Source organism: Zosterops lateralis (assembly GCF_965231275.1).
Source record: "Zosterops lateralis genome assembly, chromosome: 37".
Taxonomy (NCBI): Eukaryota; Metazoa; Chordata; class Aves; order Passeriformes; family Zosteropidae; genus Zosterops; species Zosterops lateralis.
Window position 1 is genome coordinate 196,753 of NC_139797.1, and position 23,322 is coordinate 220,074.

At 52.4% G+C, this 23,322-nt stretch overlaps 2 protein-coding genes across 4 annotated transcripts; both read right to left on the bottom strand.

The window, feature by feature from the left end:
- Positions 1-26: 26 nt before the first annotated feature.
- Positions 27-10,944, bottom strand: RCVRN (recoverin). 2 transcript variants are annotated; one of them, XM_083882061.1, is made up of 4 exons: positions 10,818-10,944; positions 3,656-4,062; positions 2,264-2,375; positions 27-1,230 (listed from the first exon to the last, which is right to left on the bottom strand). In XM_083882061.1, exons 2-4 carry the CDS (start codon positions 4,034-4,036, stop codon positions 1,145-1,147), a joined length of 579 nt encoding a protein of 192 aa, XP_083738187.1. In that variant the 5' UTR covers positions 4,037-4,062; positions 10,818-10,944; the 3' UTR covers positions 27-1,144. The 2 variants fall into 2 exon arrangements, with proteins under 2 accessions (XP_083738187.1, XP_083738188.1); XM_083882062.1 differs by lacking the exon at positions 10,818-10,944 and adding an exon at positions 5,218-5,350.
- On the bottom strand, positions 7,978-15,816 carry UBE2S (ubiquitin conjugating enzyme E2 S). 2 transcript variants are annotated; one of them, XM_083882052.1, is made up of 5 exons: positions 15,634-15,816; positions 14,879-14,902; positions 12,810-12,957; positions 10,818-11,008; positions 7,978-9,461 (listed from the first exon to the last, which is right to left on the bottom strand). In XM_083882052.1, the coding sequence occupies exons 1-5, from the start codon at positions 15,634-15,636 to the stop codon at positions 9,150-9,152; spliced, it is 678 nt and encodes a 225-aa protein (XP_083738178.1). In that variant the 5' UTR covers positions 15,637-15,816; the 3' UTR covers positions 7,978-9,149. The 2 variants fall into 2 exon arrangements, with proteins under 2 accessions (XP_083738178.1, XP_083738179.1); XM_083882053.1 differs by lacking the exon at positions 14,879-14,902.
- Between the last annotated feature and the right edge of the window lie 7,506 nt (positions 15,817-23,322).

The window sequence follows — 23,322 nt, forward strand, 5'->3', positions numbered from 1 at the left end:
TAAAAACTCACAAAAAAAATTTGGGGAAAAGAAAAAAAAATAAAAAATCCGGGAAAAAAAAAAAAAAAAATTGGAATTAAAAAAAAAAAAAAATTTGGGGAAAAGGAAAAAAAAAAAAAAATCCAAAACTGCCCCAAAACAACCCGGGAAAAAAACACCCCAAAAACCCCTGAAAGTGCCAAAAAAAAAGGAAAAAAAACCACCCCAAAATCAACCCAAATCTGTGTGAAATAAAATAATAAAAAGGGGGAAAAATCCCGCCCAAAACCACCTGAAATTCCATTAAAAAAACCCCAAAATCGCCCCAAAAAAAAATGCAAAAAACAACCCCAAAACTGCCCCAAAAATTCACATTTTCCCCACCCAAAACCCTCATTTTCCCTCCCCAAAATCCTTTTTTTTTCTCCTAAAAATCCTTTTTTTTTTCATAATTTAATTTTTTTTTGCCAAAATCCCTTTTTTTCCCCCAAAAAAAAATCCACTCGAGTCTCGGGGGGGGAAATTCTCTTTATTGCCCCTCCCCCCTCCCGCCCCTCCCCCCGCCCCCTTTGGGGTGAAAATCTCATTTTTTGGGCAAAAATCTTCATTTTTGGGGAAAAATCTTCATTTTTTGGGATGAAATCTTCATTTTTTGGGTGAATTTCTCAATTTTTTGGGGTGAAATTCTCCTTTTTTGGGGTTAATTTTTCATTTTTTGGGGCAAAATCCTCATTTTTTTGGGTGAAACTCCGTTTTGAGGGAGAATTTCTCATTTTTTGGGCTGAAAATTCCATTTTTTGGGGGCCGAAAATTTCATTTTTTGGGTCAAAACTAATTTTTTACGTGATTTTCTCCTTTTTTGGGGCAAAACTCTCATTTTTGGGTGTGAAAATTCCATTTTTTGGGCTAAAAATTCCATTTTTGGGTGTGAAAACTCTCATTTGGGTCAAAACTCTCATTTTTTGGGCAAATTTCTCCTTTTTTAAGCTGAAAATTCCATTTTTTGGGCTGAAAATTCCATTTTTTGGGGGCAAAAACCTCATTTTTTGGGGCGGATTTCTCATTTTTGAGCCGGAAATCCCATTTTCGGGGGTGACGAATCCATTTTCGGGGCTGAAAATTCCATTTTCGGGGCGGAAACCCCCGTTTTTTGGGGGGAAAAGGCTCATTTTTTGGGCTCGTACTGGATGAGGCGCATGATGGCGTCGTTCTTCATCACCCCCTCGATGAACTCGCCCTCCGCGATCTTGTCTGGGGGGGAAAAATAATTCAAAATTCACTTTTTTGGGGCAAAAAAAAAACAAATTTGGGGGATTTGGGGAGGGGATCCAAATCTTGGGGGTGGGAGGGGAATTTTGGGAATTTTTTTGGGGATTTTTGGGTGATTTTGAAGCAATTTTGGGGCAGTTTTGGGTGATTTTTGGGGGAATTTTGGGCTGTTCTGGATGTTTTATGTGATTTTGGGGGAGTTTGGGGAGATTTGGGGCAATTTTTGGGGTGTTTTGGGCAATTTTGGGTGATTTTGGGTGATTTTCACTGATTTTGGGGTGATTTTGGGACAAATTCAGGTGAATTTTGGGTGAATTTGAGGCAGAATTTGGGTGGATTTTGGGGGATTTTTGGTGATGGATTTTGGGGCATATTTTGGGTGGATTTGGGATAAACTTGGGTGGATTTTGGGGGGATTTTGGGATGAATTTGGGGTAATTTTGGGATTAATTCAGGGCGGATTTTGGGCTGGATTTTTGGGTAGATTTTTGGGATAAATTCAGGTGGATTTGGGGGTGGATTTGGGATGGATTTTGGGCAAATTTGGGGCAGATTTTGGGTGGATTTTGGGATAAATTTGGGTGGATTTTGGGGATGGATTTGGGGCAGATTTTGGGGTAAATTCAGGTGGAATTTGGGGTGATTTGGGGATGATTTTGGGGATATTTTGGGGCAAATTTGGGGCAGATTTTGGGGCAATTTTGGGTGATTTTGGGGGTGGATTTTGGGATCATTTTGGGATAAATTCAGGTGGATTTTGAGATGATTTTTGGGCAGATTTTGGGGTGATTTTGAGATGAATTCAGGTGGATTTTGGGGTGATTTTTGGGAAGATTTTGGGGATATTTGGGGCAGCTTTTGGGGCAGATTTTGGGGATATTTTGGGGATATTTTGGGGTGATTTTGGATGGATTTTGGGGCAGATTTTGGGGCAGATTTTGGGGTGAATTTGGGGATATTTTGGGATGGATTTTGAGGTGATTTTGGGGTGATTTTGGCCGTTCTGGGCCCCCACCGTTGTCGCCCTTGTTGAAATAGGCCCAGAGTTTGTCCGTCCGTTTCTGGGGGCTGTTCTCGTCCTCGGGCAGCAGCTTCTGCTCCTCGGGGGGGATCATCTTGAAAATCGCCTGCGGACCCCAAAAAACACAAAAAATGAACCGGGGACCCCAAAAATCACATCAGGGACCCCAAAAATCACATCAGGGACCCCAAAAACCGCCCCGGGACCCCAAAATCGGATCTGGGGACCCTGAAAATGGGTCTGAGGACCCCAAAAACCGCCCGGGGACCCCAAAAAATCCCCAAATCCGGCCCCCCTTGGGTGTGGGGGAGGGGAATTATCCCCTCCCCGCCCCTCCCCCCCCCGGAGGTTTTTCCGTCCCCAATCCGGGCTCAGGGTGGGGGAGGGGCGTTAATTAACCCCAATTAACCCCCGGCTCGGGGTGGGGGAGGGGCAAAGCCAATTAACGGCCCCGGGGGAATTTGGGGGGTGGGGGAGTGGGGTCAAAGCCCCTCCCCCACCCCCCAAAGAGAATTCCTGGATTTTATTTTTTAAATTTTTCCTTTTTTTTTTTTTTTTTTTTTTTTTTTTTTTTTTTTTTTTTTTTTTTTTTTTTTAATGGGATTTTTATTTTTTATGGGATCCCAAATCTCCTTTATTGGGGTTGAGCCGATCCCAGGATCCCAAAATTCCCAAATTTCCTGTTCCTAAATCCTGAATTTTCCACTCCCAAACCTCAAAAATCCCCAAAAATCCCCAAATTTCTCATTTCTATCCCCAAATTTTCTGCATTTCCTCACCGTGATGATCTCCAGCACCTCCTTCTTGTTGACCTCCATATTCTGTCATTACCAAACCCCAAATTTCCATTCCCAAGCCCCAAATTTCTCATTTCCATCCCCAAATTTCCCATTTTTTCCCCAAAATCTCCCATTTTTCCTCACCCTGATGATCTCCAGCACCTCCTTCTTGTTGACCTCCATATTTTCTCATTACCAAATCCCAAATTTCCACCCCAAACCCCCCAATATTCATCCCAAAAATGCTGAATTTCTCGAATTTCCTCACCGTGATGATCTCCAGCACCTCGTTCTTGCTGACCTCCCCGTTCCTGCAATCCCAAAACCCCAAATTTCCATTTCTAAACCCCAAATTCACCCCAAAATTCCATTTTTCCTCACCGTGATGATCTCCAGCACCTCGTTCTTGCTGACCTCTCTATTTCCTCATTTCCAAACCCCAAATTCACCCCAAATTTCCCATTTTTCTGCTCAAAACCCCAATTTTTCCTCACCGTGATGATCTCCAGCACCTCATTCTTGCTGACCTCCGTATTTCCTCATTTCCAAACCCCAGATTTCTATCCCCAAACCCCAAATTTTCTGTAATTTTCCCATTTTTCCTCACCGTGATGATCTCCAGCACCTCGTTCTTGCTGACCTCCCCGTTCCTGTCCACATCGAACAAGGAGAAGGCCCACTCCAGCTTGAGGTGGGTTTTCCCGGAGGAGGTGAGGTGCAGGGCGATGATGTACTCCCGGAAATCCAACGTTCCATCATCGTTGGTATCAAAACTCCTGAAGACGTGGCGGGCGTAGCCCTGGGGGTCGGAGTTGGGGAAGAAGGTGCCGTAGATCTTCTCGAACTCGGCGCGGCTGATGCGGCCGTCGGGGCACTGGCGCTGGAAACTCTCGTACCAGCGGCAAAGCTCCTCCTCCGAGTAGCGGGTGTTGGTCTTCAGGTCCTCCAGGACCTCCTTGGACAGAGCCCCGCTCTTGGCGTTGCCCATGGCCCGTGGCAGGAGGGGGCTGGGTCCTGAAATGGAGGAGAAAAATAAGGGGTTTGGTGTCAAAATCTGGAGGAAAATGAAGGTTTTGGGTCATGAAATGGAGGAGGAAAAATAAGATTTTGGGTCCTGAAATGTGGAGGAACAAGATGATTTTTGGTGTTGAAATGTGGAGGAAGATGAAGGTTCTGGGCCCTGAAATGGAGGAGGAAAAGAAGGTTTTTGGTGTCAAAATCTGGAGGAAAATGAAGGTTCTGGGTCCTAAAATGTGGAGGAAAATGAAGTTTTTGGATCCCAGAATGGGGAGGAAGAGGAAGGTCTTGGGTCCTCAAATGTGGAGGAAGAGGAAGGTTTTGAGTCCTGGAATGTGGAGGAAGAGGAAGAGGAGGAAGAGCCTGGAAGGGGCAGAGAGACAAAAGGGGTTGAGTTGGGGGAGAGGAGGAGGAGGAGGAGGAGGAGGAGGAGGAGGAGGAGGAGGAGGAAGGTCCTGGAACCCAAAAATGAGGCTGAAGAAGGTCCTGAACTCCCAAACTCGAGGCTGAAGACAATCCCAAACCCAAAAAAAACATCAAAACAGACCCCAGACACCAAAACGAGGCCAAAGACCCCCCAAAAAAATGAGGATGAGGAAGGTCCAGGGACCCTGAGGCTGAAGAAAATTCCAGAACTGAGAATGAGGAAGATCCTGGATAAAAAAAATGAGGATGAGGAAGGTGCTGGACCCCAAACGTGAGGAAGAGGATGAGGAAGATCCCAGAGCCAGAAACAAGGAAGAGGAAGGAGGATCCTGAACCCCAAAATGGGGATGAGGAAGACTCTGAACCCCCAAAACTGAGGCTGAAGAAAATTCCAGAGCTGGAACCGAGGATGAGGAAGGTCCTGGACCCCCCAAAACCGAGGCTGAAGAAGGTCTCGAATCCCCAAACCGAGGATGAGGAAGGTCCTGGAGGAGGATGAGGAAGATGAGGAAGGTCCCGGAGCCAAACCTGAGGATGAGGAAGGTCCTGAACCCCAAAAGTGGAGAAGAGGAAGGTCCTGGAGGATGAAGATGAGGGTGAGGAGGGTGAGGAGGGTCCTGAACCCCCAAAATGAAGAAGAGGAAGGTCCTGGACGAGGATGAGGAGGATGAAGATGAGGGTGAGGAGGGTGAGGAGGGTCCCCCCCGCCCCCCGGGGGTCCCTTACTGGAGCTCGGGGCTCTGATGGGGATGAGGAGGATGAGGATGATGATGAAGATGAGGATGAGGATGAAGATGAGGATGAGGAGGGCGAAGGTGGCGAAGGCTCCTCTCTCTCTCTCTCTCTCTCTCTCTCCCTCCCCCCGGGGCCGCCCTTTATCAAGGGGGGATTTGGGGGGATTTTGGGGGGGGGAGGGGCTGAAGGTGATCCCGGCTTAGCGCGGGCACGTGGGGGGGGGGGAGGGGCAGCGGCCCCGGGGGGGGAGGGGAGAGGGGAGGCCCCGAAATAACCCAAAAAACGCCTTAAAATGGCCCAAAAATAATCTCAAAATACCCCAAAATAACCTAAAATAACCCACAAAATTATTTTAAATCTCCCCATTAAATAACCCCCAAAATAAAAACCAAATTAATAAAAAAAACCCCACAAAATCCCCCCCAAAATAACCCCGAAATAACATAAAAATACCCAAAAATAACCCCCCAAAAATACAAAAAAAAAAAAATCCCCTTAAAATAGGCCCCAGAATATCTCAAAATTACCAAGAAATAACCTAAAAATACCCCCAAAATAACCACAAAATAACCACAAAAAAACCTCCAAAAAACCCTCAAAATAACCCCCCAAAGTAACCTGAAAAATACCCCAAAATTACAACAAAATACCCCCAAAAAAACCCAAAAAATACCCCCCAAAATACCTCAAAATACCTCAAAATAACCCAAAAAATACTGCAAAATAACTCCCCAAAATAGCCACAAAATGACCCATAAACAAACTCAAAAAATCCCCCAAAAAATCAAAATATTCAGAAATAACTCCCAAAATCACAACAGAAAAAAACCCCAAAATAGCAAAAAAAAAAAGACCCCAAAATTACCAAAAAAACCCCCAAAACAACCCCGAAATAACTCCAAAATCACAACTCCCAAAAAACCCAAAATAGCAAAAAAATTACCCCAAAAATACAAAAAAAAACCCCAAAAAATCACAACTTGAACCCCTCCCCAAATAGCAAAAGAAAATTACTCCAAAATAACCCAAAAAATACCAAAATCCCCCCAAAACTCTCAAAATAACCCCAAAATAATCCCAAAATCACAACCCAAAAAAACCCCAAAAATAACAAAAAATATCCCCAAAAAAACCCCAAAAAACCCCCCAAATCCCCCCCAAATTTCCCCTCCCCCCCCGCACGTGCGCCCCTCCCCCCCCGGGGGCGGCAGATGGCGCGGGGGGAGGGGCGGGCCCGGCAAAGCCTCATTAACGTCACCCACAATTAATCAATCAACGGATCAATTAATCACCCGCGTTGTGTAAGGGGGGGAGGGGCGGGGGCGGGGTGGGGGAGGGGCGCGGACACGTGAGGCCCGAACGGGACCGGGCGGGGAGGAGGGGGCGGGGCCAGGGGAGAACAGGTGAGGACAGGTGAGAACTCAGGTGTGCCCAGGTGAGCTCTGGGTATGCCCAGGTGTGCCCAGGTGAACTCAGCAGGACTCCAGGTGTGATCTGGAGGTCCCCAGGTGTCCCCAGGTGTCCCCAGGTGAGCTCTGGGTGTCCCCAGGTGTGCCCAGGTGAGCTCTGGGTATGCCCAGGTGTGCCCAGGTGTGCCCAGGTGAGCTCAGCAGGACTCCAGGTGAGATCTGGGTGTCCCCAGGTGTGCCCAGGTGAGCTCAGGTGTGCCCAGGTGAGATCTGGAGGTCCCCAGGTGTGCCCAGGTGTGCCCAGGTGAGCTCAGCAGGACTCCAGGTGAGATCTGGAGGTCCCCAGGTGAGCCCAGGACATTCCCAGGTGTGATCTGGGTGTGCCCAGGTACGTCCAGGTGAGAACTCAGGTGTCCCCAAGTGAGCCCAGGACGTTCCCAGGTGTCCCCAGGTGAGACCTGAATGTCCCCAGGTGTGCCCAGGTGAGAACTCAGGTGAGCCCAGGACACCCCCATGTGAGGTCTGGGCCTGCCCAGGTGTGTCCAGGTGAGCTCTGGATGTCTCCAGGTGAGATCTGCAGATCCCCAGGTGAGCTCAGGTGTGAACAGGTGAGCCCAGGATCTCCCCAGGTGAGGTCTGGGCCTGTCCAGGTGTGTCCAGGTGAGCTCTGCACGTCCCCAGGTGTGTCCCAGGCATCCCCAGGTGTGTCTTACCTGTCCCCAGGTGTGTCCCACCTGTCCTCAGGTGAGCTCTGGATGTCCCCAGGTGTCCCTCACCTGTCCCAGGTGTCCTCAGGTGTGTCCCTGTGTCTGTCTCATCTGTCCCAAGTGTGCAAAAGTGATCCCCAGGTGTGTCTCACCTATCCCAGGTGTGTCCCCAGGACATCCCCACCTGTGCCCAAGTGTCCCCAGGTGAGCTCAGGTGAACTTTGGACACCTCCAGGTGTCCCAAGGTGTGTCTCACCTGTCCCCAGGTGTCCTCAGGTGTGTCTCACCTGTCCCAGGTGTGTCCCAGGTGTCCCTCACCCGTCTCAGATGTCCCCAGGTGTATTTTACCTGTCCCAGGTGTCCCCAAGTGTCCTTAGGTGTGTCTCACCTGTCCAGGTGTCCCCAATTGTCCCCAGGTGTCCCTCACCTGTCCCAGGTGTCCCCAGGTGTGTTTTACCTGTCCCAGGTGTGTCACACCTGTCCCAGGTGTCCCCAGGTGTGTCTCACCTGTCCCCAGGTGTGTCTCACCTGTCCCAGGTGTGTCTCCAGGTGTGTTTTACCTGTCCAGGTGTCCCCAGGTGTGTCCCCTCCCCCCCAGGTGACACAAACTCGTTACAAAACCGACCCTTTAATTGGGGGATTTTTTTGGGGCGTTTTTGGCCTTTTTTGGTTTTTTTTTCTCTCCCCCCATAACTTAAAATAACTTAGGGTGGGGGAGGGGCGGCCCCGCCCCCCGGAACCCCCAAAATCCCCTCCCCCACCCCCCCAAATGGGTCTGGGGGCGGGTTGGGACCCCCAAAAATGAGTCTGGGACCCCAAAATTGGGTCTGGGGGCCCCAAAAATGAGTCTGGGGGGGTCTGAAGGGATTTGGGGGACCCCAAAATGGGTCTGGGGGTGATCTGGGACCCCGACCCCCCAATTGGGTCTGGGGGTGGTTTGGGACCCCCCCAAAATGGGTCTGGGGGCCTCTGATGGCCCCAAATTGAGTCTGGGGGTGATCTGGGACCCCCTAAATGAGTCTGGGAGCCTCAAAATGAGTCTGGGGGAGACGGGGGGGGGTTGGGGGACCCCAAAATGGGTCTGGGGGTGGTTTGGGACCCCCTAAATCGATCTGAGACCCCCCAAATCAGTCTGGGAGTCCCAAAAATGAGTCTGGGGGTGATCTGGGATCCCCCTCAAGAGCCCTGGGAGGTCCCAGACCCCTCCCCAAATTGAGTCTGGGGTCTCTGCCTCCCCAAAATGAGTCTGGGGGCTTCTGATGGCCCCAAAATGAGTCTGGGGGTTCTTTGGGACCCTCAAATTGAGTCTGGGACCCCCTAAATCACTCTGGGACCCCCAAACTGAGCCTGGGGTTGGTTTGAGACCCCCAAAATGAGTCTGGGACCCCCCAGACCCCTCCCCACCCCCTCCCCAAATTGAGTCTGGGGTCTTTGTCCCCCCAAAATGAGTCTGGGGGCTTATGATGGCCCAAAAATGAGTCTAGGGGTGGTTTGGGACCCCCTAAATCAATCTGAGACCCCCTAAAGAGCCCTGGGAGATCCCAGACCCCCTCCCCAAATTGAGTCTGGGGTCTCTGCCCCCCCCAAATTGAGTCTCGGGTCTCTGTCCCCCCCAAATTGAGTCTGGGGGCTTCTGATGGCCCCAAAATGAGTCTGGGGGCTTCTGATGGCCCCAAAATGAGTCTGGGGGTTGGTTGAGACCCCCAAAATGAGTCTGGGGGTGATCTGGGACCCCCCCAAGAGCCCCGGGAGGTCCCAGACCCCTCCCCACCCCCTCCCCAAATTGAGTCTGGGGTCTCCGCCCCCCTCAGAGCCTCCTCAGGGCCCGTTTCTTGTCCCCCTTTTTCTTGGGGGGCGCCTTCCTGTCCCCGGCGTGTTTTTTGGGGACGGGGCCCTCGGGGTGGGGCTGGGGCTGGGGAGGGGTCCCCGAGGAGCCCCCCGAGGGCCCCGGGGGGGTGTCAGGTTTTGGGGAGGGGTCCCGGGGGGCTCCCCGGGCGTGGATCTCGGTCAGGAGCCGGGCCCGGGCCGCGAAACGATCAAAGTCCTCCAGGAGCAGCCGCGCCGCCTCCTCGTTCAGCGCCGACTCGGGGTTCGGGTGGATCAGCAGGCATTTGATGGTCTGGGGGCGACAGAAATGGGGCTTAGAGACCCCCGAAATCCACCCCAAAATGGGGAGGGGGTGGGTCAACCCTGCCCCAAAATCCAGCCCCAAAATTCAGCCCCAAACCCCTCCCCGTTCAGCGCCGACTCGGGGTTCGGGTGGATCAGCAGGCATTTGATGGTCTGGGAGCGACAAAAATACGGGTCAGGGACCCCCAGAAATGGCCCCAAATTCTGGTTATTCTGTCCCAAAAATCGGCATCGAAATCTGGCAATTCTACCCCAAAAAATGGCCCCAAATTCTGGTTCTTCTGTCCTGAAAATGACACCAAAATCTGGTGATTCTACCCCAAAAAATGGCACTGAATTCTGGTTGTTCTACCCCAAAAACCAACCCCAAATCCTGCTCATTTTATCCCAAAAAAATGGCCCCAAATTTTGGTGGTTCTGCCCCAAAAATTGGCACCGAATTCTGCTGGTTCTGCCCCAAAATCCAGCCCCAAATCCAACCCCAGTCCCTCCCAGTGTAACCCAGTATAAACCAGTGCTCCCAGTACACCCCAGTCTCACCAGCAGGACGTGCCTCAGCCCCAGCTCAGCCCCATCCCAGTATAACCCAGTATAAACCAGTATAGCCCAGTCTCACCAGCAGGACGTGTCTCAGCCCCAGTTCAGCCCCATCCCAGTACAAACCAGTATAACCAGTACAAACCAGCAGGACGTGTCTCAGCCCCAGCTCAGCCCATCCCAGTATAAACCAGTATACCCCAGTATAACCAGTACAAACCAGCAGGACGTGTCTCAGCCCCAGCTCGGCCCATCCCAGTACAAACCAGTATAACCCAGTCTCACCAGCAGCACGTGTCTCAGCCCCAGCTCAGCCCCATCCCAGTATAACCCAGTACAAACCAGTATAACCAGTACAAACCAGCAGGACGTGTCTCAGCCCCAGCTCGGCCCTCCAGTCCCCATCCCAGTACAAACCAGTATAACCCAGTACAAACCAGCAGCACGTGTCTCAGCCCCCAGTATAACCCAGTATAACTCAGTATAACCAGTACAAACCAGTATAACCAGTACAAACCAGCAGGACGTGTCTCAGCCCCAGCTCGGCCCTCCAGTCCCCATCCCAGTACAAACCAGTATAACCCAGTACAAACCAGCAGGACGTGTCTCAGCCCCAGTTCAGCCCCATCCCAGTATAACCCAGTATAACCCAGTATAACCCAGTATAAACCAGCAGCATGTGTCTCAGCCCCCAGTATAACCCAGTATACCCCAGTATAACCCAGTACAAACCAGCAGGACGTGTCTCAGCCCCAGCTCGGCCCCATCCCAGTACAAACCAGTATACCCCAGTATAACCAGTACAAACCAGCAGGACGTGTCGCAGCCCCAGCTCGGCCCTCCAGTCCCTCTTGAGGACGTTGACGCAGATCTCCCCGCTGGGCCCCACGTTGGGGTGGAAGATTTTGGTCAGGAAAAATCCCTTTGGGGGAGAGGCCGGGAAATCCTTGCCCAGGACCAGCTTCATCCTGAACACGCCCCCGGCGTACGGGGTGCCCTCTGGGGAGGAGAAAATGCACGGATTTAACACAAAATACAGCCCAAATTCACCCCAAAAACAGCCCAAATTTACCCCAAAAACAGCCCAAATTTACCCCAAAAAATCACCAAAAATCACCCCAAAATTACCCCAAAAATCACCAAAAATCCCCCCAAAAACATCCCAAATTAACCCAAAAATCACCCCAAAACCACCCCAAATTTACCCTAAAAATTCCCCAAAATCACCCAGAAAACACTCCAAATTGACCCCAAAATCACCACAAAAATCACCCCAAAAACATCCCAAATTAACCCAAAAATCACCCCCAAAACCACCCTAAATTTACCCTAAAAATCACCAAAAATGTACCAAAAAACACCCTGAAATTAACCCAAAAATTATCATAAAAATCACCAAAAACGTACCAAATTTACCCCAAAAATCACCCTCAAAACATCCCAAATTAACCCAAAAAACCATCCTGAATTAACCCCAAAAATTACCCCCAATACACCCCCAAAACAGCTCGAAAAAACCCCAAAATCACCCCAAGAATCACCCCAAAAACATCCCAAATTACCCCCCCAAAACAACCCAAAAATCATCAAAATTGTTCCAAAAAACAGCCCCAAAATCACCCCAAAAATCACCAAAAACATCCCAAATTAACCCCCAAAAATACCCCAAAATTACCAAAAATGTCCCAAAAAAACCACCACAAAAATACCCCCAAAGTTACCCTAAAACCACTTGAAATTAACTCAAAAATCACCCCAAAAAACATCCCAAATTTACCCTAAAAATCACCAAAAATGTACCACAAAAACTCCCCAAAAATCACCCAGAGAACACTCCAAATTGACCCCAAAATCACCACAAAAATCACCACAAAAACATCCCAAATTAACTCCAAAATCACCCCAAAAATCACCCCCAAAACACCCCGAAATCTCCAGAATTTTTTGTAAAATCACAGGATTTTTAGGGAGAAAATATAGGATTTTTTTGGTGAATCCCCAGTTTTTTTGGGGATAAAACCCCCAGATTTTTTTTGGAAAATCACAGAATTTTTAGGGAGAAAATACAGGATTTTTTTGGTGGATCCCCAGGATTTTTAGGAATAAAATCTCCAAATTTTTTGGGGTGAATCCCTGTGATTTTCAGTGAGAAACCCCAAGATTTTTTTGGGTGAATCCCCAGGTTTTTTAGGAATAAAACCCCCAGAATTTTTTTGGAAAATCTCAGGATGTTTTTTTGAAAATCCCAGGATTTTTTGGGTGAATCCCCGGGACTTTTAAAGGAGAAAATCCCCAGGATTTTTTGGAAAATCTCAGGATTTTTAGGGAGAAAATCCCCAAAATTCTTTTGGAAAATCACAGGGTTTTTAGGGAGAAAACACAGGATTTTTAGGGAGAAAATACAGGATTTTTAGGGGAGAAAATACAGAATTTTTGGGGAGAAAATACAGGATTTTTAGGGAGAAAATACAGAATTTTTGGGGACAAAACACAGAATTTTTAGGGCGAAAACACAGAATTTTTAGGGAGAAAACACAGAATTTTTGGGGTGAATCCCCAGGATTTTTAGGGATAAAATCCCCAGGATTTTTTTGGGAAAATCTCAGGATTTTTAGGGAGAAAATACAGAATTTTTGGGGAGAAAATACAGAATTTTTGGGGTGAATCCCCAGTTTTTTTAGGGGATAAAACCCCCCAAGATTTTTGTGTAAAACCCCATGATTTTTTTTGTGAATCCCCACGATTTTTGGGTTGGATCCAGTTGATTTTTGGGTTCAAACCCCCCGGTTTGAGGGCTGACCTGGCCCCTCGAGCGCCACCTGCAGGTCGGTCACGTCCTCGTCGTTGGGGAAGACTTTGATGCCGTCGGGGGGGTCGGAGCTGAGCAGGGAAACCTCCCGGCAGAGCAGCCGCAGCGTCTGCGGGGGCAGGTTCTCCGCGTTCGGCGTCTGAAAGGGGCACAAAATCACCCAAAAATCCATCAGAAGTTACCCAGAAATCATCCAGAAATCCTTGAGAAAATTCGGCAGAAATTGCAAAAAAAATCGCCCAAAAATCATCCAGAAATTGGGCAAAAATCATCCAGAAATTGGGCAAAAATCATCCAGAAATTGGGCAAAAATCATCCAAAAATTGGGCAAAAATCATCCAGAAATTGGGCAAAAATCATCCAGAAATTGGGCAAAAATCATCCAGAAATTGGGCAAAAATCATCCAGAAATTGGGCAGAAATTGCCTGAAAAGAACCCAAAAACTGGTCAGAAATCACCCAAAAATCCCTGAGAAAATTGGGCAGAAATTGCCCAAAAAATCGCCCAAAAACGGGGATGAAATTGCCCAAAAATCACCCAAAAATTGGTCAGAAATAATCCAAAAAACACCCAAAAATGGGTCAGAAATTGTCCAGAAATCACCAAAAAATGGGTCAGAAATTGCACAAAAATCACCCAGAAATTGGTCAAAAATCACCCAAAACTGGGCAAAAATCATCCAGAAATTGGGCAGAAATTGCCTGAAAAGAACCCAAAAACTGGTCAGAAATCACCCAAAAATCCCTGAGAAAATTGGGCAGAAATTGCAAAAAAAATCGCCCAAAAACGGGGATGAAATGGCCCAAAAATCAGGCAAAAATCGCCCCAAGATTGGTCAAAAAAATTGCCCAAAAAGTGGTGAAAAATCACCCAAAAATGGGGCAGAAATCACCCAAAAGTGGGGATGAAATCACTCAAAAATCAGACAGAGATCACCCAAAAACCAGGGACGAAACTGCCCAAAATTGGTCAAAAATCACCCAAAAATCAGGCAAAAATACCAAAAAATTTGACAGAAATCACCCAAAAATTGGTCAGAAATTGGTCAAAAATCACCCAAAATTGGGCAGAAATTGCCCAAAAATCCTGGGGGTCTGGAAACAACCAGAAATCCATCAGAAATCATCCAGAAAACACCTAAAAATCCTGGTGAAAATCGAGCAAAAATCACCAAAAAAATCGCCCAAAAACGGGGATGAAATGGCCCAAAAATCACCCAAAAATTGGTCAGAAATCACCCAAAAACCACCCAAAAATGAGGATGAAATTGCTCAAAATCAGTCAAAAATTACCCAAAAATTCATTAAAAAAGTGGTCAAAAATCACCCAAAAATTGGTCAGAAATCACTCAAAAATGGAGACGAAATTGTCCAAAAATAGGTCAGAAATCATCCAGAAATTGGGCAGAAATCACCCAAAAAATCATCCAAAACCGGGAACAAAATTGCCCAGAAATCACTCAGAAATTGCATAAAAATGGGAATAAAGTTGGGCAGAAATTGGGCAGAAATTGCCCAAAAATCCTTGAGAAAATCAGGCAGAAATCACCCAAAAGTTGGTCAGAAACTGCACAAAAATTGGGCAGAAATTACCCAAAAATTCAGATGAAATTGCCCAAAAAATCACCTGAAGATTGGTCAGAAACCACCCAAAATTCCTGAAGAAAATCAGGAAGAAATCACCCAAAGATGAGAATGAACTCACCCAAAAATCACTTAAAATTCGGTCAGAAATTGCACAAAAACTGGGCAGAAATTAGTCAGAAACGACCCAAAAGTGGGGATGAAATTGCTCAAAAATCAGTCAAAAATCATCCAAAAATTGGGCTAAAATCACCCAAATATGGGTCAGGAATTGGCCAAAAAATATCCAAAAATGGGTCAGAAATCACCCAAAAATGGGGATTAAAACCCCTCAAAAATGTTTTAATCCCCTAAAATCCTTAAAAACAGAATAAAGGATCCCCAAAATCTGGAAAAAAAAAAGGGTTTGGGGACCCCAAAATGTTCAAATCCCCCCCAAAAACCCCCAAATTTGTGTTTCCCCCCCCAGGACTCACCTGCCACGCGCCGCCCCGGGGCTCCTGGGGAGAAAAATTGGGGAAATTCCAGTGAGTTTGGGAGGAAATTGGGGAAATTCGGAGGAATTTAGGAAAATTTGAGGGGTTTCGGAAAAATTTGGGGTGAAATCTCACTAAAATCACCTCAGGAAACACAAAAATCCCCTCAGAGTTCCCCAAATTCCCTCAGAAATCCAAAGTCCCCCCCAAATCCCCTCAGGACCCCCCAGAGTTCCCTAAATCATCTCAGAAACCCAAAAATCCTCTCAGAACTCCCTAAATCCCCTCAGGACCCCCAAATTCCCCTCAGAACTCCTCAAATCCCCTCAGAGTTCCCCAAATCACCCCGGAACCGCAAAAATCCCTTCAGAGCTCCCCAAAATCCCCTCGAGACCCCCAAAATCACCTCAGAGTTCCCTAAATCACCTCAGAATCCCAAAAAATCCCTTCAGAGTTCCCCAAATCACCTCACGACTCCTCAAATCACCTCAGGACCCCCAAATCACCTCAGGACTCCTTAAATCCCCCCAATTCCCCTCAGGACTCCTCAAATCCCCTCAGAATTCCCCAAATCCCCCCGAATTCCCCTCAGGACGCCCCGGGCCCGGCCCAGGCCCGGCTCAGGCTCGGAACCCCCGGCCCGGCCTCGCCTCACCCCGGGACCCCCCAAACCCTCCTCAAATCCCCCCTAAATCCCCCCAGGGACCCCCCAAACCCTCCTAAACCCCCTCCCCGCCCCCCGGGGCCTCCCTCACCATGGCGCCGCGCTGGGCCCCGGCCAGGCCGGGCTGGGCCCCGAGGAGGGAGCGGATTTTCCCGGCTCGGGCTGCGGGGGTCCCCGCGGTGTGGGGGTGGCCCCTGGGGCGGGGGGAGGCCGGGGATCGCCCCGTGTCCCCCTCCCCCGGCAGCGCGTTCCCGCTCCCGGCGCCGCCGCCCGCCCGCCGCGCTGAGGGGCCCCCCCGCCCGCGCCGCCGCTTTTATCACCTCCGGGCCCCGCCCACACCCTCCTCAACCAATCACCGCCGTATTCTGGAAACACAGCCAATAGGCAGCGAGGGGGAAGGCGGGATCTTCGCGCTGATTGGCGAGTTCGGCAGAGGAAATGCCGGGGGCGGGCCCTCAGCGCGTTGTTTGCGCCGTAACGGTCAGCGGAAAAGGGGCGGGGCCGCCGGTTTGAACGGCGGGGATTGGCGGGCGCGGCGGCCAATGGGAAACGCGGAGTGAGAGAGGGAGGGCGGAGCTTCCTGGAGGCGGGGCTGGCTGTGATTGGCAGGTGAAGCGACCAATCAGAGCGCGCGGAGCCCAAAATTCCTTCCGGGACCCCCAAAATTCCGCCAAAAAAACTGCGGTGAGGCCCCGCCCCAATGACCCCAAAATCCCCCCGAAATCTTCTCCTCTCCCCCCCCCATGGGGAGACCCCAAAATCCCCCGAATTCCCCCCAAAACGGAGCCGGGGGGGGGGCAGGAAACGTCACTTTATTCCCCTCCCCCCACGCCCCTCCCCCACCCAGAGGAGGGTCCCGAGGGGGGGAGGGGCGGAGGGGGCGGGGCTCTAAGGCACGTGGGGTCACGGGGAGGTCACGGGGGGGTCACGGGGGGTCGCGCCCCTCCCCCCGCTATGGCTTCGGCGTGGGCGTGACGTCATCGGGGAGGAGGGGGCGGGGCGTGTGTGACGTCATCGGCGGGCCCAGCCCCCGGTCTGTGACGTCATTGGGGCAAAAAAAGAGGGGGCGGTGCCTTGGCAGTGATCGGTGACGTCATCGTCATGCGGCTCCGCCCCTTGGGTGTGACGTCACTGCAAAGGGGGGGCGGGAGGGGGAAGAAATCCACAGTGCTGACGTCATCGAGGGTCGCGTGACGTCATCGGGCGGGGCTGTGACATCATCGGCTGCTCGAGGGGGGAGGGAGGAGGGGAGAAGTGACATCATCGCCAGCGGAAGTGACGTCATCGCCATCGGAGGAAGAGGAAGGTGGAGGATGTGACATCATAGTCGTGTGTGTGATGTCATCGGGGCTGTGACGTCACCAGCTGCCATGTTCGGGGTTTGTGACATCATCGGCTGCTCGAGGGGGCGTGGCAGTGACGTCATCTGGGGTTCTCTGGATGACGTCATCGCCTCAGAGCTCGGGGGTGTGACATCAGCACAAGGCCACGGGAGGGGGCGTGACGTCATGGCCGGGGCTGTGACGTCATCGCCAGCGATTCCCCATTTTCTCCCCCATTTTTCTGGGTTTTTTTCCCCCAAGTTTTAGGTTTTTTCCCCCCCATTTTTTGCCTACTTTTTCCCCAATTTTGGGGTGGTTTTTCCCCCCAATTTTCCACCATTTTCCCCACAATTTTTGGGGTTTTTTTTTTCCCCGATTTTTTTCCCTTTTTTTTTTTTTTTTCCCATTTTCTTGCCATTTTTTCCCCATTTCCTTGCCTTTTTGCCCCCAATTTTCGGGGTTTTTCCCCCCCATTTTTTGGAATTCTCCCCCATTTTTTGCCTATTTTTTCCCCAATTTTCGGGGATTTTTTCCCCAATTTTCAGGTTTTTTTCCCCAATTTTCGGGGTTTTTTTCCCCCAATTTTTCCCCTCTTTCCCCCCCCATTTTCCCCCCATTCCCCCCGAATTTCGGGGCTGTTTTTCCCCCCAATCCCCCCCGTTTCCCCCCGCCCCTCACACGGTGACCTCGGTCCTGCTGCCGGTGCGGAGCCGGTGGGGAGGGGGCGCGGGGGGCGGCCCGGGGGGGGGTCCCGGCAGCAGCTGCAGCTCGGCCGTGTTTTGTCTCTGCCCCCCGAACAGCGCCCGGCGCGCCTGGGCCCCCCCGGCCTGGGCGGGGGGCGAGAAGGGGCCGGGACCCCCCCCCAGAGCCCCCAAGAGCCCCGCCCCGCCCCCCCCAGGCTGCTCTGGGAAGGGGCGTGCGAAAGGGGGGGGCGGGTCCGGGGCCTGTTCCGGGGGAGGGTCCCGCCCCCGGCCCCGCCCCCCGCCCCGGCCCCGCCCCCCGGGCCCAAAAACTCCTGGGACAGAACGCGGCGGCCCCGCGAGGGGGGGAGGGGCAGCGTGCCCCGGGGGGGGGGAGGGGCGACCCCCCAGGGGGGGCCCAGGGACCCCCGAAATCCTCCAGGTCACGGTCGGCTGTGGGGGCGGAGAGGAAAGGGTTAATGGGGGGAGGGAAAGGGTTAATGGGGACAGAAAGGGTTAATGGGGGAGGAACGGGTTAATGGGGAGGGGAAAGGGTTAATGAGGGGAGGGAAAGGGTTAATGGGGGGAGGAAAGGGTTAATGGGGACAGGAAAGGGTTAATGGGGACAGGAAAGGGTTAATGGGGAGGGGAAAGGGTTAATGGGAGAATTTGGGGGATTTTTTGGGGGAATTTTTTTGGGATTTTTGGGGGCGATTTTGGGGGTTTTGAGGGATTTTGGGGTGGTTTTGGGGTTTTTTTGGGGGGAGAATTTTGGGATTTTTCGGGGCAGTTTGGGCGGAATTTGGAGATTTTGGGGCATTTTGGGTTTTTTTAGGGGATTTGGGGGTTTTTTTTAGAGGATTTTGGGGTGGGTTTAGGGGAGTTTGGGGGTGTTTTGGGGCGGTTTTTAGGGGGTTTTTGGGGTCGGGAAATTCAGTTTTTGGGTTATTTTGGGTCTGGGGTCTCACCCAGCCTCCTGAGCGAGGCCTGGGGTTTTTTTGGGGTTATTTTGGGGCCATTTTTGGGTATTTTGGGGTCGGATTTTTGGGGTTTTTGGGGGTTTTGGGGTCGGGAAATTCAGTTTTTGGGTTATTTTGGGTCTGGGGTCTCACCCAGGCGCCTGAGCGAGGCCCGAGGGGGTTTTTTGGGGTTATTTTGGTGTATTTTGGGGCTATTTTGGGATATTTAAGGGCGGTTTTTACGTTATTTTGGGTCGGGATTTCTGATTTTCGGGTTATTTTGGGTTATTTTGGGTCTGGGGTCTCACCCAGGCGCCTGAGCGAGGCCCAGCGCGCGCCGTCGGCCCGGGGGGGGCTCTCGTAGGGGGGCGGGGGGTGCGACAGGTTGTGGAAGGAGCGGGAGCAGCTCAGGGGGGCGGGGGGCGGCACCCGCCAGTCTGGGGGGGGAAATAGGGGGGTCAGGGGGGGGAGAGACCCCCAAAAATACCCCCAAAAATACCTCCCAAAATACCCCTGAGAGACCCTGAAATTTTAAAAAAAATCCCCCCAAAATTTCCCCCAAAAATACCCCAAAAATACCCCAAAACCACCCCCGGGACCCCCCAAAAATCCCCCCCAAGAGACCCTGAAAATTCCACAAAAAATCCTTTCAAAATTCCCGAAATTTCCCCCAAAATTCCCCCCCAAAAAACCCCAAAATCCCCCCGAGAGACCTCAAAATCCCCCCCAAAAATTCACAAAAAATCTCTTCCAAAATGCCCCCAAAAATCCCGACAAAACTCCCCAAAAATTCCCAAAAAAATTCCCAAAAAATCCTCCCAAATCAACCCGAAAATTCCCCAAAAAATTCCCAAAAAATTTTCCCAAAAAATCCTCCCAAAACTCCCCGAAAATTCCCAAAAATCCCTTCTAAAATTTCCAAAAAAATTCCCAAAAATCCCTTCCAAAATTTCCAAAAAAATTCCCCAAAAAAATCCCGCCAAAATTCCTCCAAAAAAACCCCCAAAAAACCCCAAAATCCCCCAAAATTTTCCCCCCAAAACCCCCAAAAATCCCCAAATTTCCCCCCAAACCCCCCGGTTTCCCCCTCACCCAGGGTGGTCCCGCGGTGCTCGGGGGTCCCAAAGCCCAGGTACCCGCCCTCTGTCAGTGGGGGCGGGGCTCATTAGCATCTCATTTGCATAGACACGCCCATTGACCGAGACCCCGCCCCAAAATCCCCCTGGAAACCCAAAATTCCCCCCAAAATCCCTCTGGGAGCCCCCAAAATCCATCCTGGACCCCCCAAATCCCCCCAAAATCCTTCTGGGACCCCCCAAATCCTCCTCAAATCCCCCTGGGACCCCCCAAATCTCCCCCAAACCCACCCAAAACGCCCCCAAATCCCCTCCAGGACCCCTTGAATCCCCTTGGGACCCCCCAAACCTCCCCTAAACCCACCCAGACCCCCCTCAAATCCTCCTCAAATCTCCCTGGAACCCTCCAGACCTCCCCTAAACCCACCCGGGGCTGCCCCAAATCCCCCCAGGACCCCCCAAACCTCCCTCAAATCCCCTTGGGACCCCCCAGATCTCCTCCGGGACCCCCCAAATCCCCCCCAAATCCCCTCCAGACCCTCTGGGACCCTCCCAACCCCCCCCCAGGACCCCCCAAACACCCCCCCACTCCCCCCCAGGACTTGCCGTAGATGTTTTTGGGGGCCCGGGGGGCTCCGCTCTCGGTGGGGGGAGGGGGCAGGACCCCGCAGCTGCTGCGGCGCTCGGGCCGCGCCCCTCCCCCCCCCGCCTGGTGCCGCAGCACGTCCACGAGCGCCCTGGGGACAGTGGGGGACAGTTTTGGGACAGTTTGGGACACTTGGGGACAGTTTGGGGATATTTGGGGATGTTTGGGGACAGTTGGGGACACTTGGGGACAGTTTTGGGACAGTTTGGCGACACTTGGGGACAGTTTGGGACAGTTTGGGGATGTTTGGGGACAGTTTGGGGACATTTGGGACAATTGGGGACAGTTTGGGACAGTTTGGGGACAGTTGTAGATATTTGGGATATTTGGGGACAGTTTGGGGACAGTGTGGGACATTGTGGATATTGGGGACATTGTGGACATTTTGAATATTTGGGGACATTTGGGGACTTTTGGGGCCCACAGCCCCCCCTGTGCCACCCCCAGCCGTGTCCCCATCCCTGTCCTGGTCCCATTGTCCCCATGTCCCATTGTCCCCATGTCCCTGTCCCCGTGTCCCTGTCCCCGTGTCACCGTCCCCCTCCCCACATCCCCACCTGTCCCCACCTCCCCTCACACCCCCGATGTCCCCTCAATGTCCCCAAATGTCCACAATGTCCCCAATATCTCCTCAATGTCCACAATGTCCCACCTGTCCCAAATGTCACCCAGTGTCTCCCTTACCCCAAATGTCCCCATTACCCCTGTTCACCCCAATGTCCCCAATGTCCCCTGTCCCCCCATTGCCCCCAGTGTCCCCAATGTCCTCATTACCCACAATAGCCCCATTGACCCCAATGTCCCAAATATCCCCAATGTCCCCATTGACCCCAATGTCCCCATTCATTCTGATGTCCCCATTCACCTCAATGTCCCCATTGACCTCAATGTCCCCATTCACCCCAATGTCCCCAATGTCCCCATTGACCCCATTGACCCCATTGACCCCAATGTCCCCAATGTCCCCATTGACTCCGATGTGTCCATTCACCCCAATATCCCCAATGTCCCCAATGTCCCCTTTCCCCCCATTGACCCCAGTGTCCCCAATGTCCCCATTACTCCCAATGTCCCCAATGTCCCCATTGACCCCAATGACTCCAATGTCCCCATTAACCCCAATGTCCCCATTGTCCCCAATGTCCCCATTCATTCTGATGTCCCCATTCACCTCAATGTCCCCATTGACTCCAATGTGTCCATTCACCCCAATATCCCCAATGTCCCCAATGTCCCCAATGTCCACCAATGTCCCCAATGTCCACCAATGTCCCCTTTCCCCCCATTGACCCCAATGTCCCCATTCACCCCATTACCCCCAATGTGTCCATTGACTCCAATGTCCCCATTGACCCCAATGTCCACCAATGTCCCCAATGTACCCTTTCCCCCCATTGACCCCAGTGTCCCCAATGTCCCCATTACTCCCAATGTCCCCAATGTCCCCAATGTCCCCGCTGCCCCCATTGACCCCAATGTCCCCATTGACCCCAATGTCCCCATTACTCCCAATGTCCCCAGTGATGTCCCACCTGCTGCCGTCCCCGCCGCGCCCCCCGCGGCCCCCCCTGGCCCTGCCCCACACCGCCCTGGCCCCCAGCGCCGCGGCCAGGGCCACGCTGACCACCCCGCACACCACGTAGGGGACGCCCCCCGCCCCTCCCGCGCCCCCCGCCCCCCCCGCAGCCGCGGCCAGCGGGGCCTGGGGGTCGGGGCCGTCGCCGGGGCCGCCCCCGTTGGGGCGGGGGGCGCGGGGCGGGCCGGGGGCGGCGGTGCGGGCCCAGGGCGGGGTGCGCAGGTTGGTGGTGCAGCGGCGCTGCTCCAGGCGGCGGGCGCGGTGCTCGCAGCAGAAGCGGTAACTGCACGTGCCGCAGCAGAACCGGAACGCGCCCGTCGAGCAGTTGAACGCCGCGTCATAGTGACCCATGACGTCATAGTAGCCCTGGCACAGCTCCGGGGGAGGGGGCGAGGCCACGCCCACCGAGGGGGAGTCCCGGGGGAGCCCCGCCCCCTCTGCGGCCGAGGACACGCCCCCTCTGGATGAGGCCACGCCCCCTCCTCCAGCACCGCCTCCTCCTGCCGCTGCCGAGGCCACGCCCCCTGACAGGGCCACGCCCCTTTGGGCCAAGGCCACGCCCCCTGACAGGGCCACGCCCCTTTGGGCCAAGGCCACGCCCCCACGGCGCAGGGGGGAGGGGCCCGGAGGGGAGGGGGAGGGGAGGGGGAGGAGCGTCAGGAGCAGGAGGGGGGGGAGGGGCGGGGGCATCCTGGGGACCCCCCGGGGGGGGGAATTAAATTAATTAGGGAGAGGGGAGACTCTTAATTAGGGGTTAATTAGGGGGAGGGGACCCTTAATTAGGGGGAATTAGGGGGAGGGGAGAGCCTTAATTAGGAGAGGGGAGACCTCTAATTAGAGGGGTAATTAGGGGGAGGAGAGACCCCTAATTAGGGGATAATTAGAGGTCGGGGTTCCCAATTAGGGGAGGGTAATTAGGGGATTAATTAGGGCATAATTAGGGGATAATTAGGGGAGGGGGAGTCCCCAATTAGGGGAGGGGGACCCCTAATTAGGGGTAATTAAGGGGAGGGGGGTCCCCATTTAGGGGTGGGTAATTAGGGGGGTTAATTAGGGGATAATTAGGGGAGAGGTCCCCAATTGGGTTAATGAGAAGAAGGTAATTAGGGGTTAATTGGGGAGGGGTTAATTAGGGGAGGGTTAATTAGGGGAGGGTTAATTAGGAGAAGGGTTAATTAGGGGTTAATTGGGGGCGGGGCCTCCGTCGCTCCTGTGGGGGGAAAGGGGGAGGGTTTGATGGGGGAGGGGCGATGGGGGCGGGGTCTCGCCCCGTTTCCCATCGTGCCCCGCGCGCCCCTCCCCCCCCCCCGGGCCGCATCGGCGTTTCCATGGAAACCGCGCCCCTCCCCCACCCCCGGCCCGCCCCTCCCCCACCCCCAACAGCCCCCCAAAAAACCCCAAAATACAAAAAAAATTCACCCAAAATACAAAAAAAAATCGAAAATTACCCAAAATCAGCGAAATTCACCCCAAAAATCACCCGAATCCGGCAAAAAACACCGAAAACCGGCCGAAAATCGC

Bases quoted from the DNA above. Each gene is read 5' to 3' on its own strand.
- RCVRN (XM_083882061.1), bottom strand. From the start codon at position 4,036: ATGGGCAACGCCAAGAGCGGGGCTCTGTCCAAGGAGGTCCTGGAGGAC. The intron at 2,376-3,655 runs GTGAGGAAAAAT...TGGGGTCCGCAG, and splicing joins AGGTGCTGGAGATCATCACG to GCGATTTTCAAGATGATCCC. The intron at 1,231-2,263 runs GTGGGGGCCCAG...TTTCCCCCCCAG, and splicing joins TTTCAACAAGGGCGACAACG to ACAAGATCGCGGAGGGCGAG.
- UBE2S (XM_083882052.1), bottom strand. The intron at 12,958-14,878 runs GTGAGTCCTGGG...TGCCCCTTTCAG, and splicing joins CCCGGGGCGGCGCGTGGCAG to ACGCCGAACGCGGAGAACCT. The intron at 9,462-10,817 runs GTTTGTACTGGT...TGTCGCCCCCAG, and splicing joins GGCTGCGACACGTCCTGCTG to ACCATCAAATGCCTGCTGAT.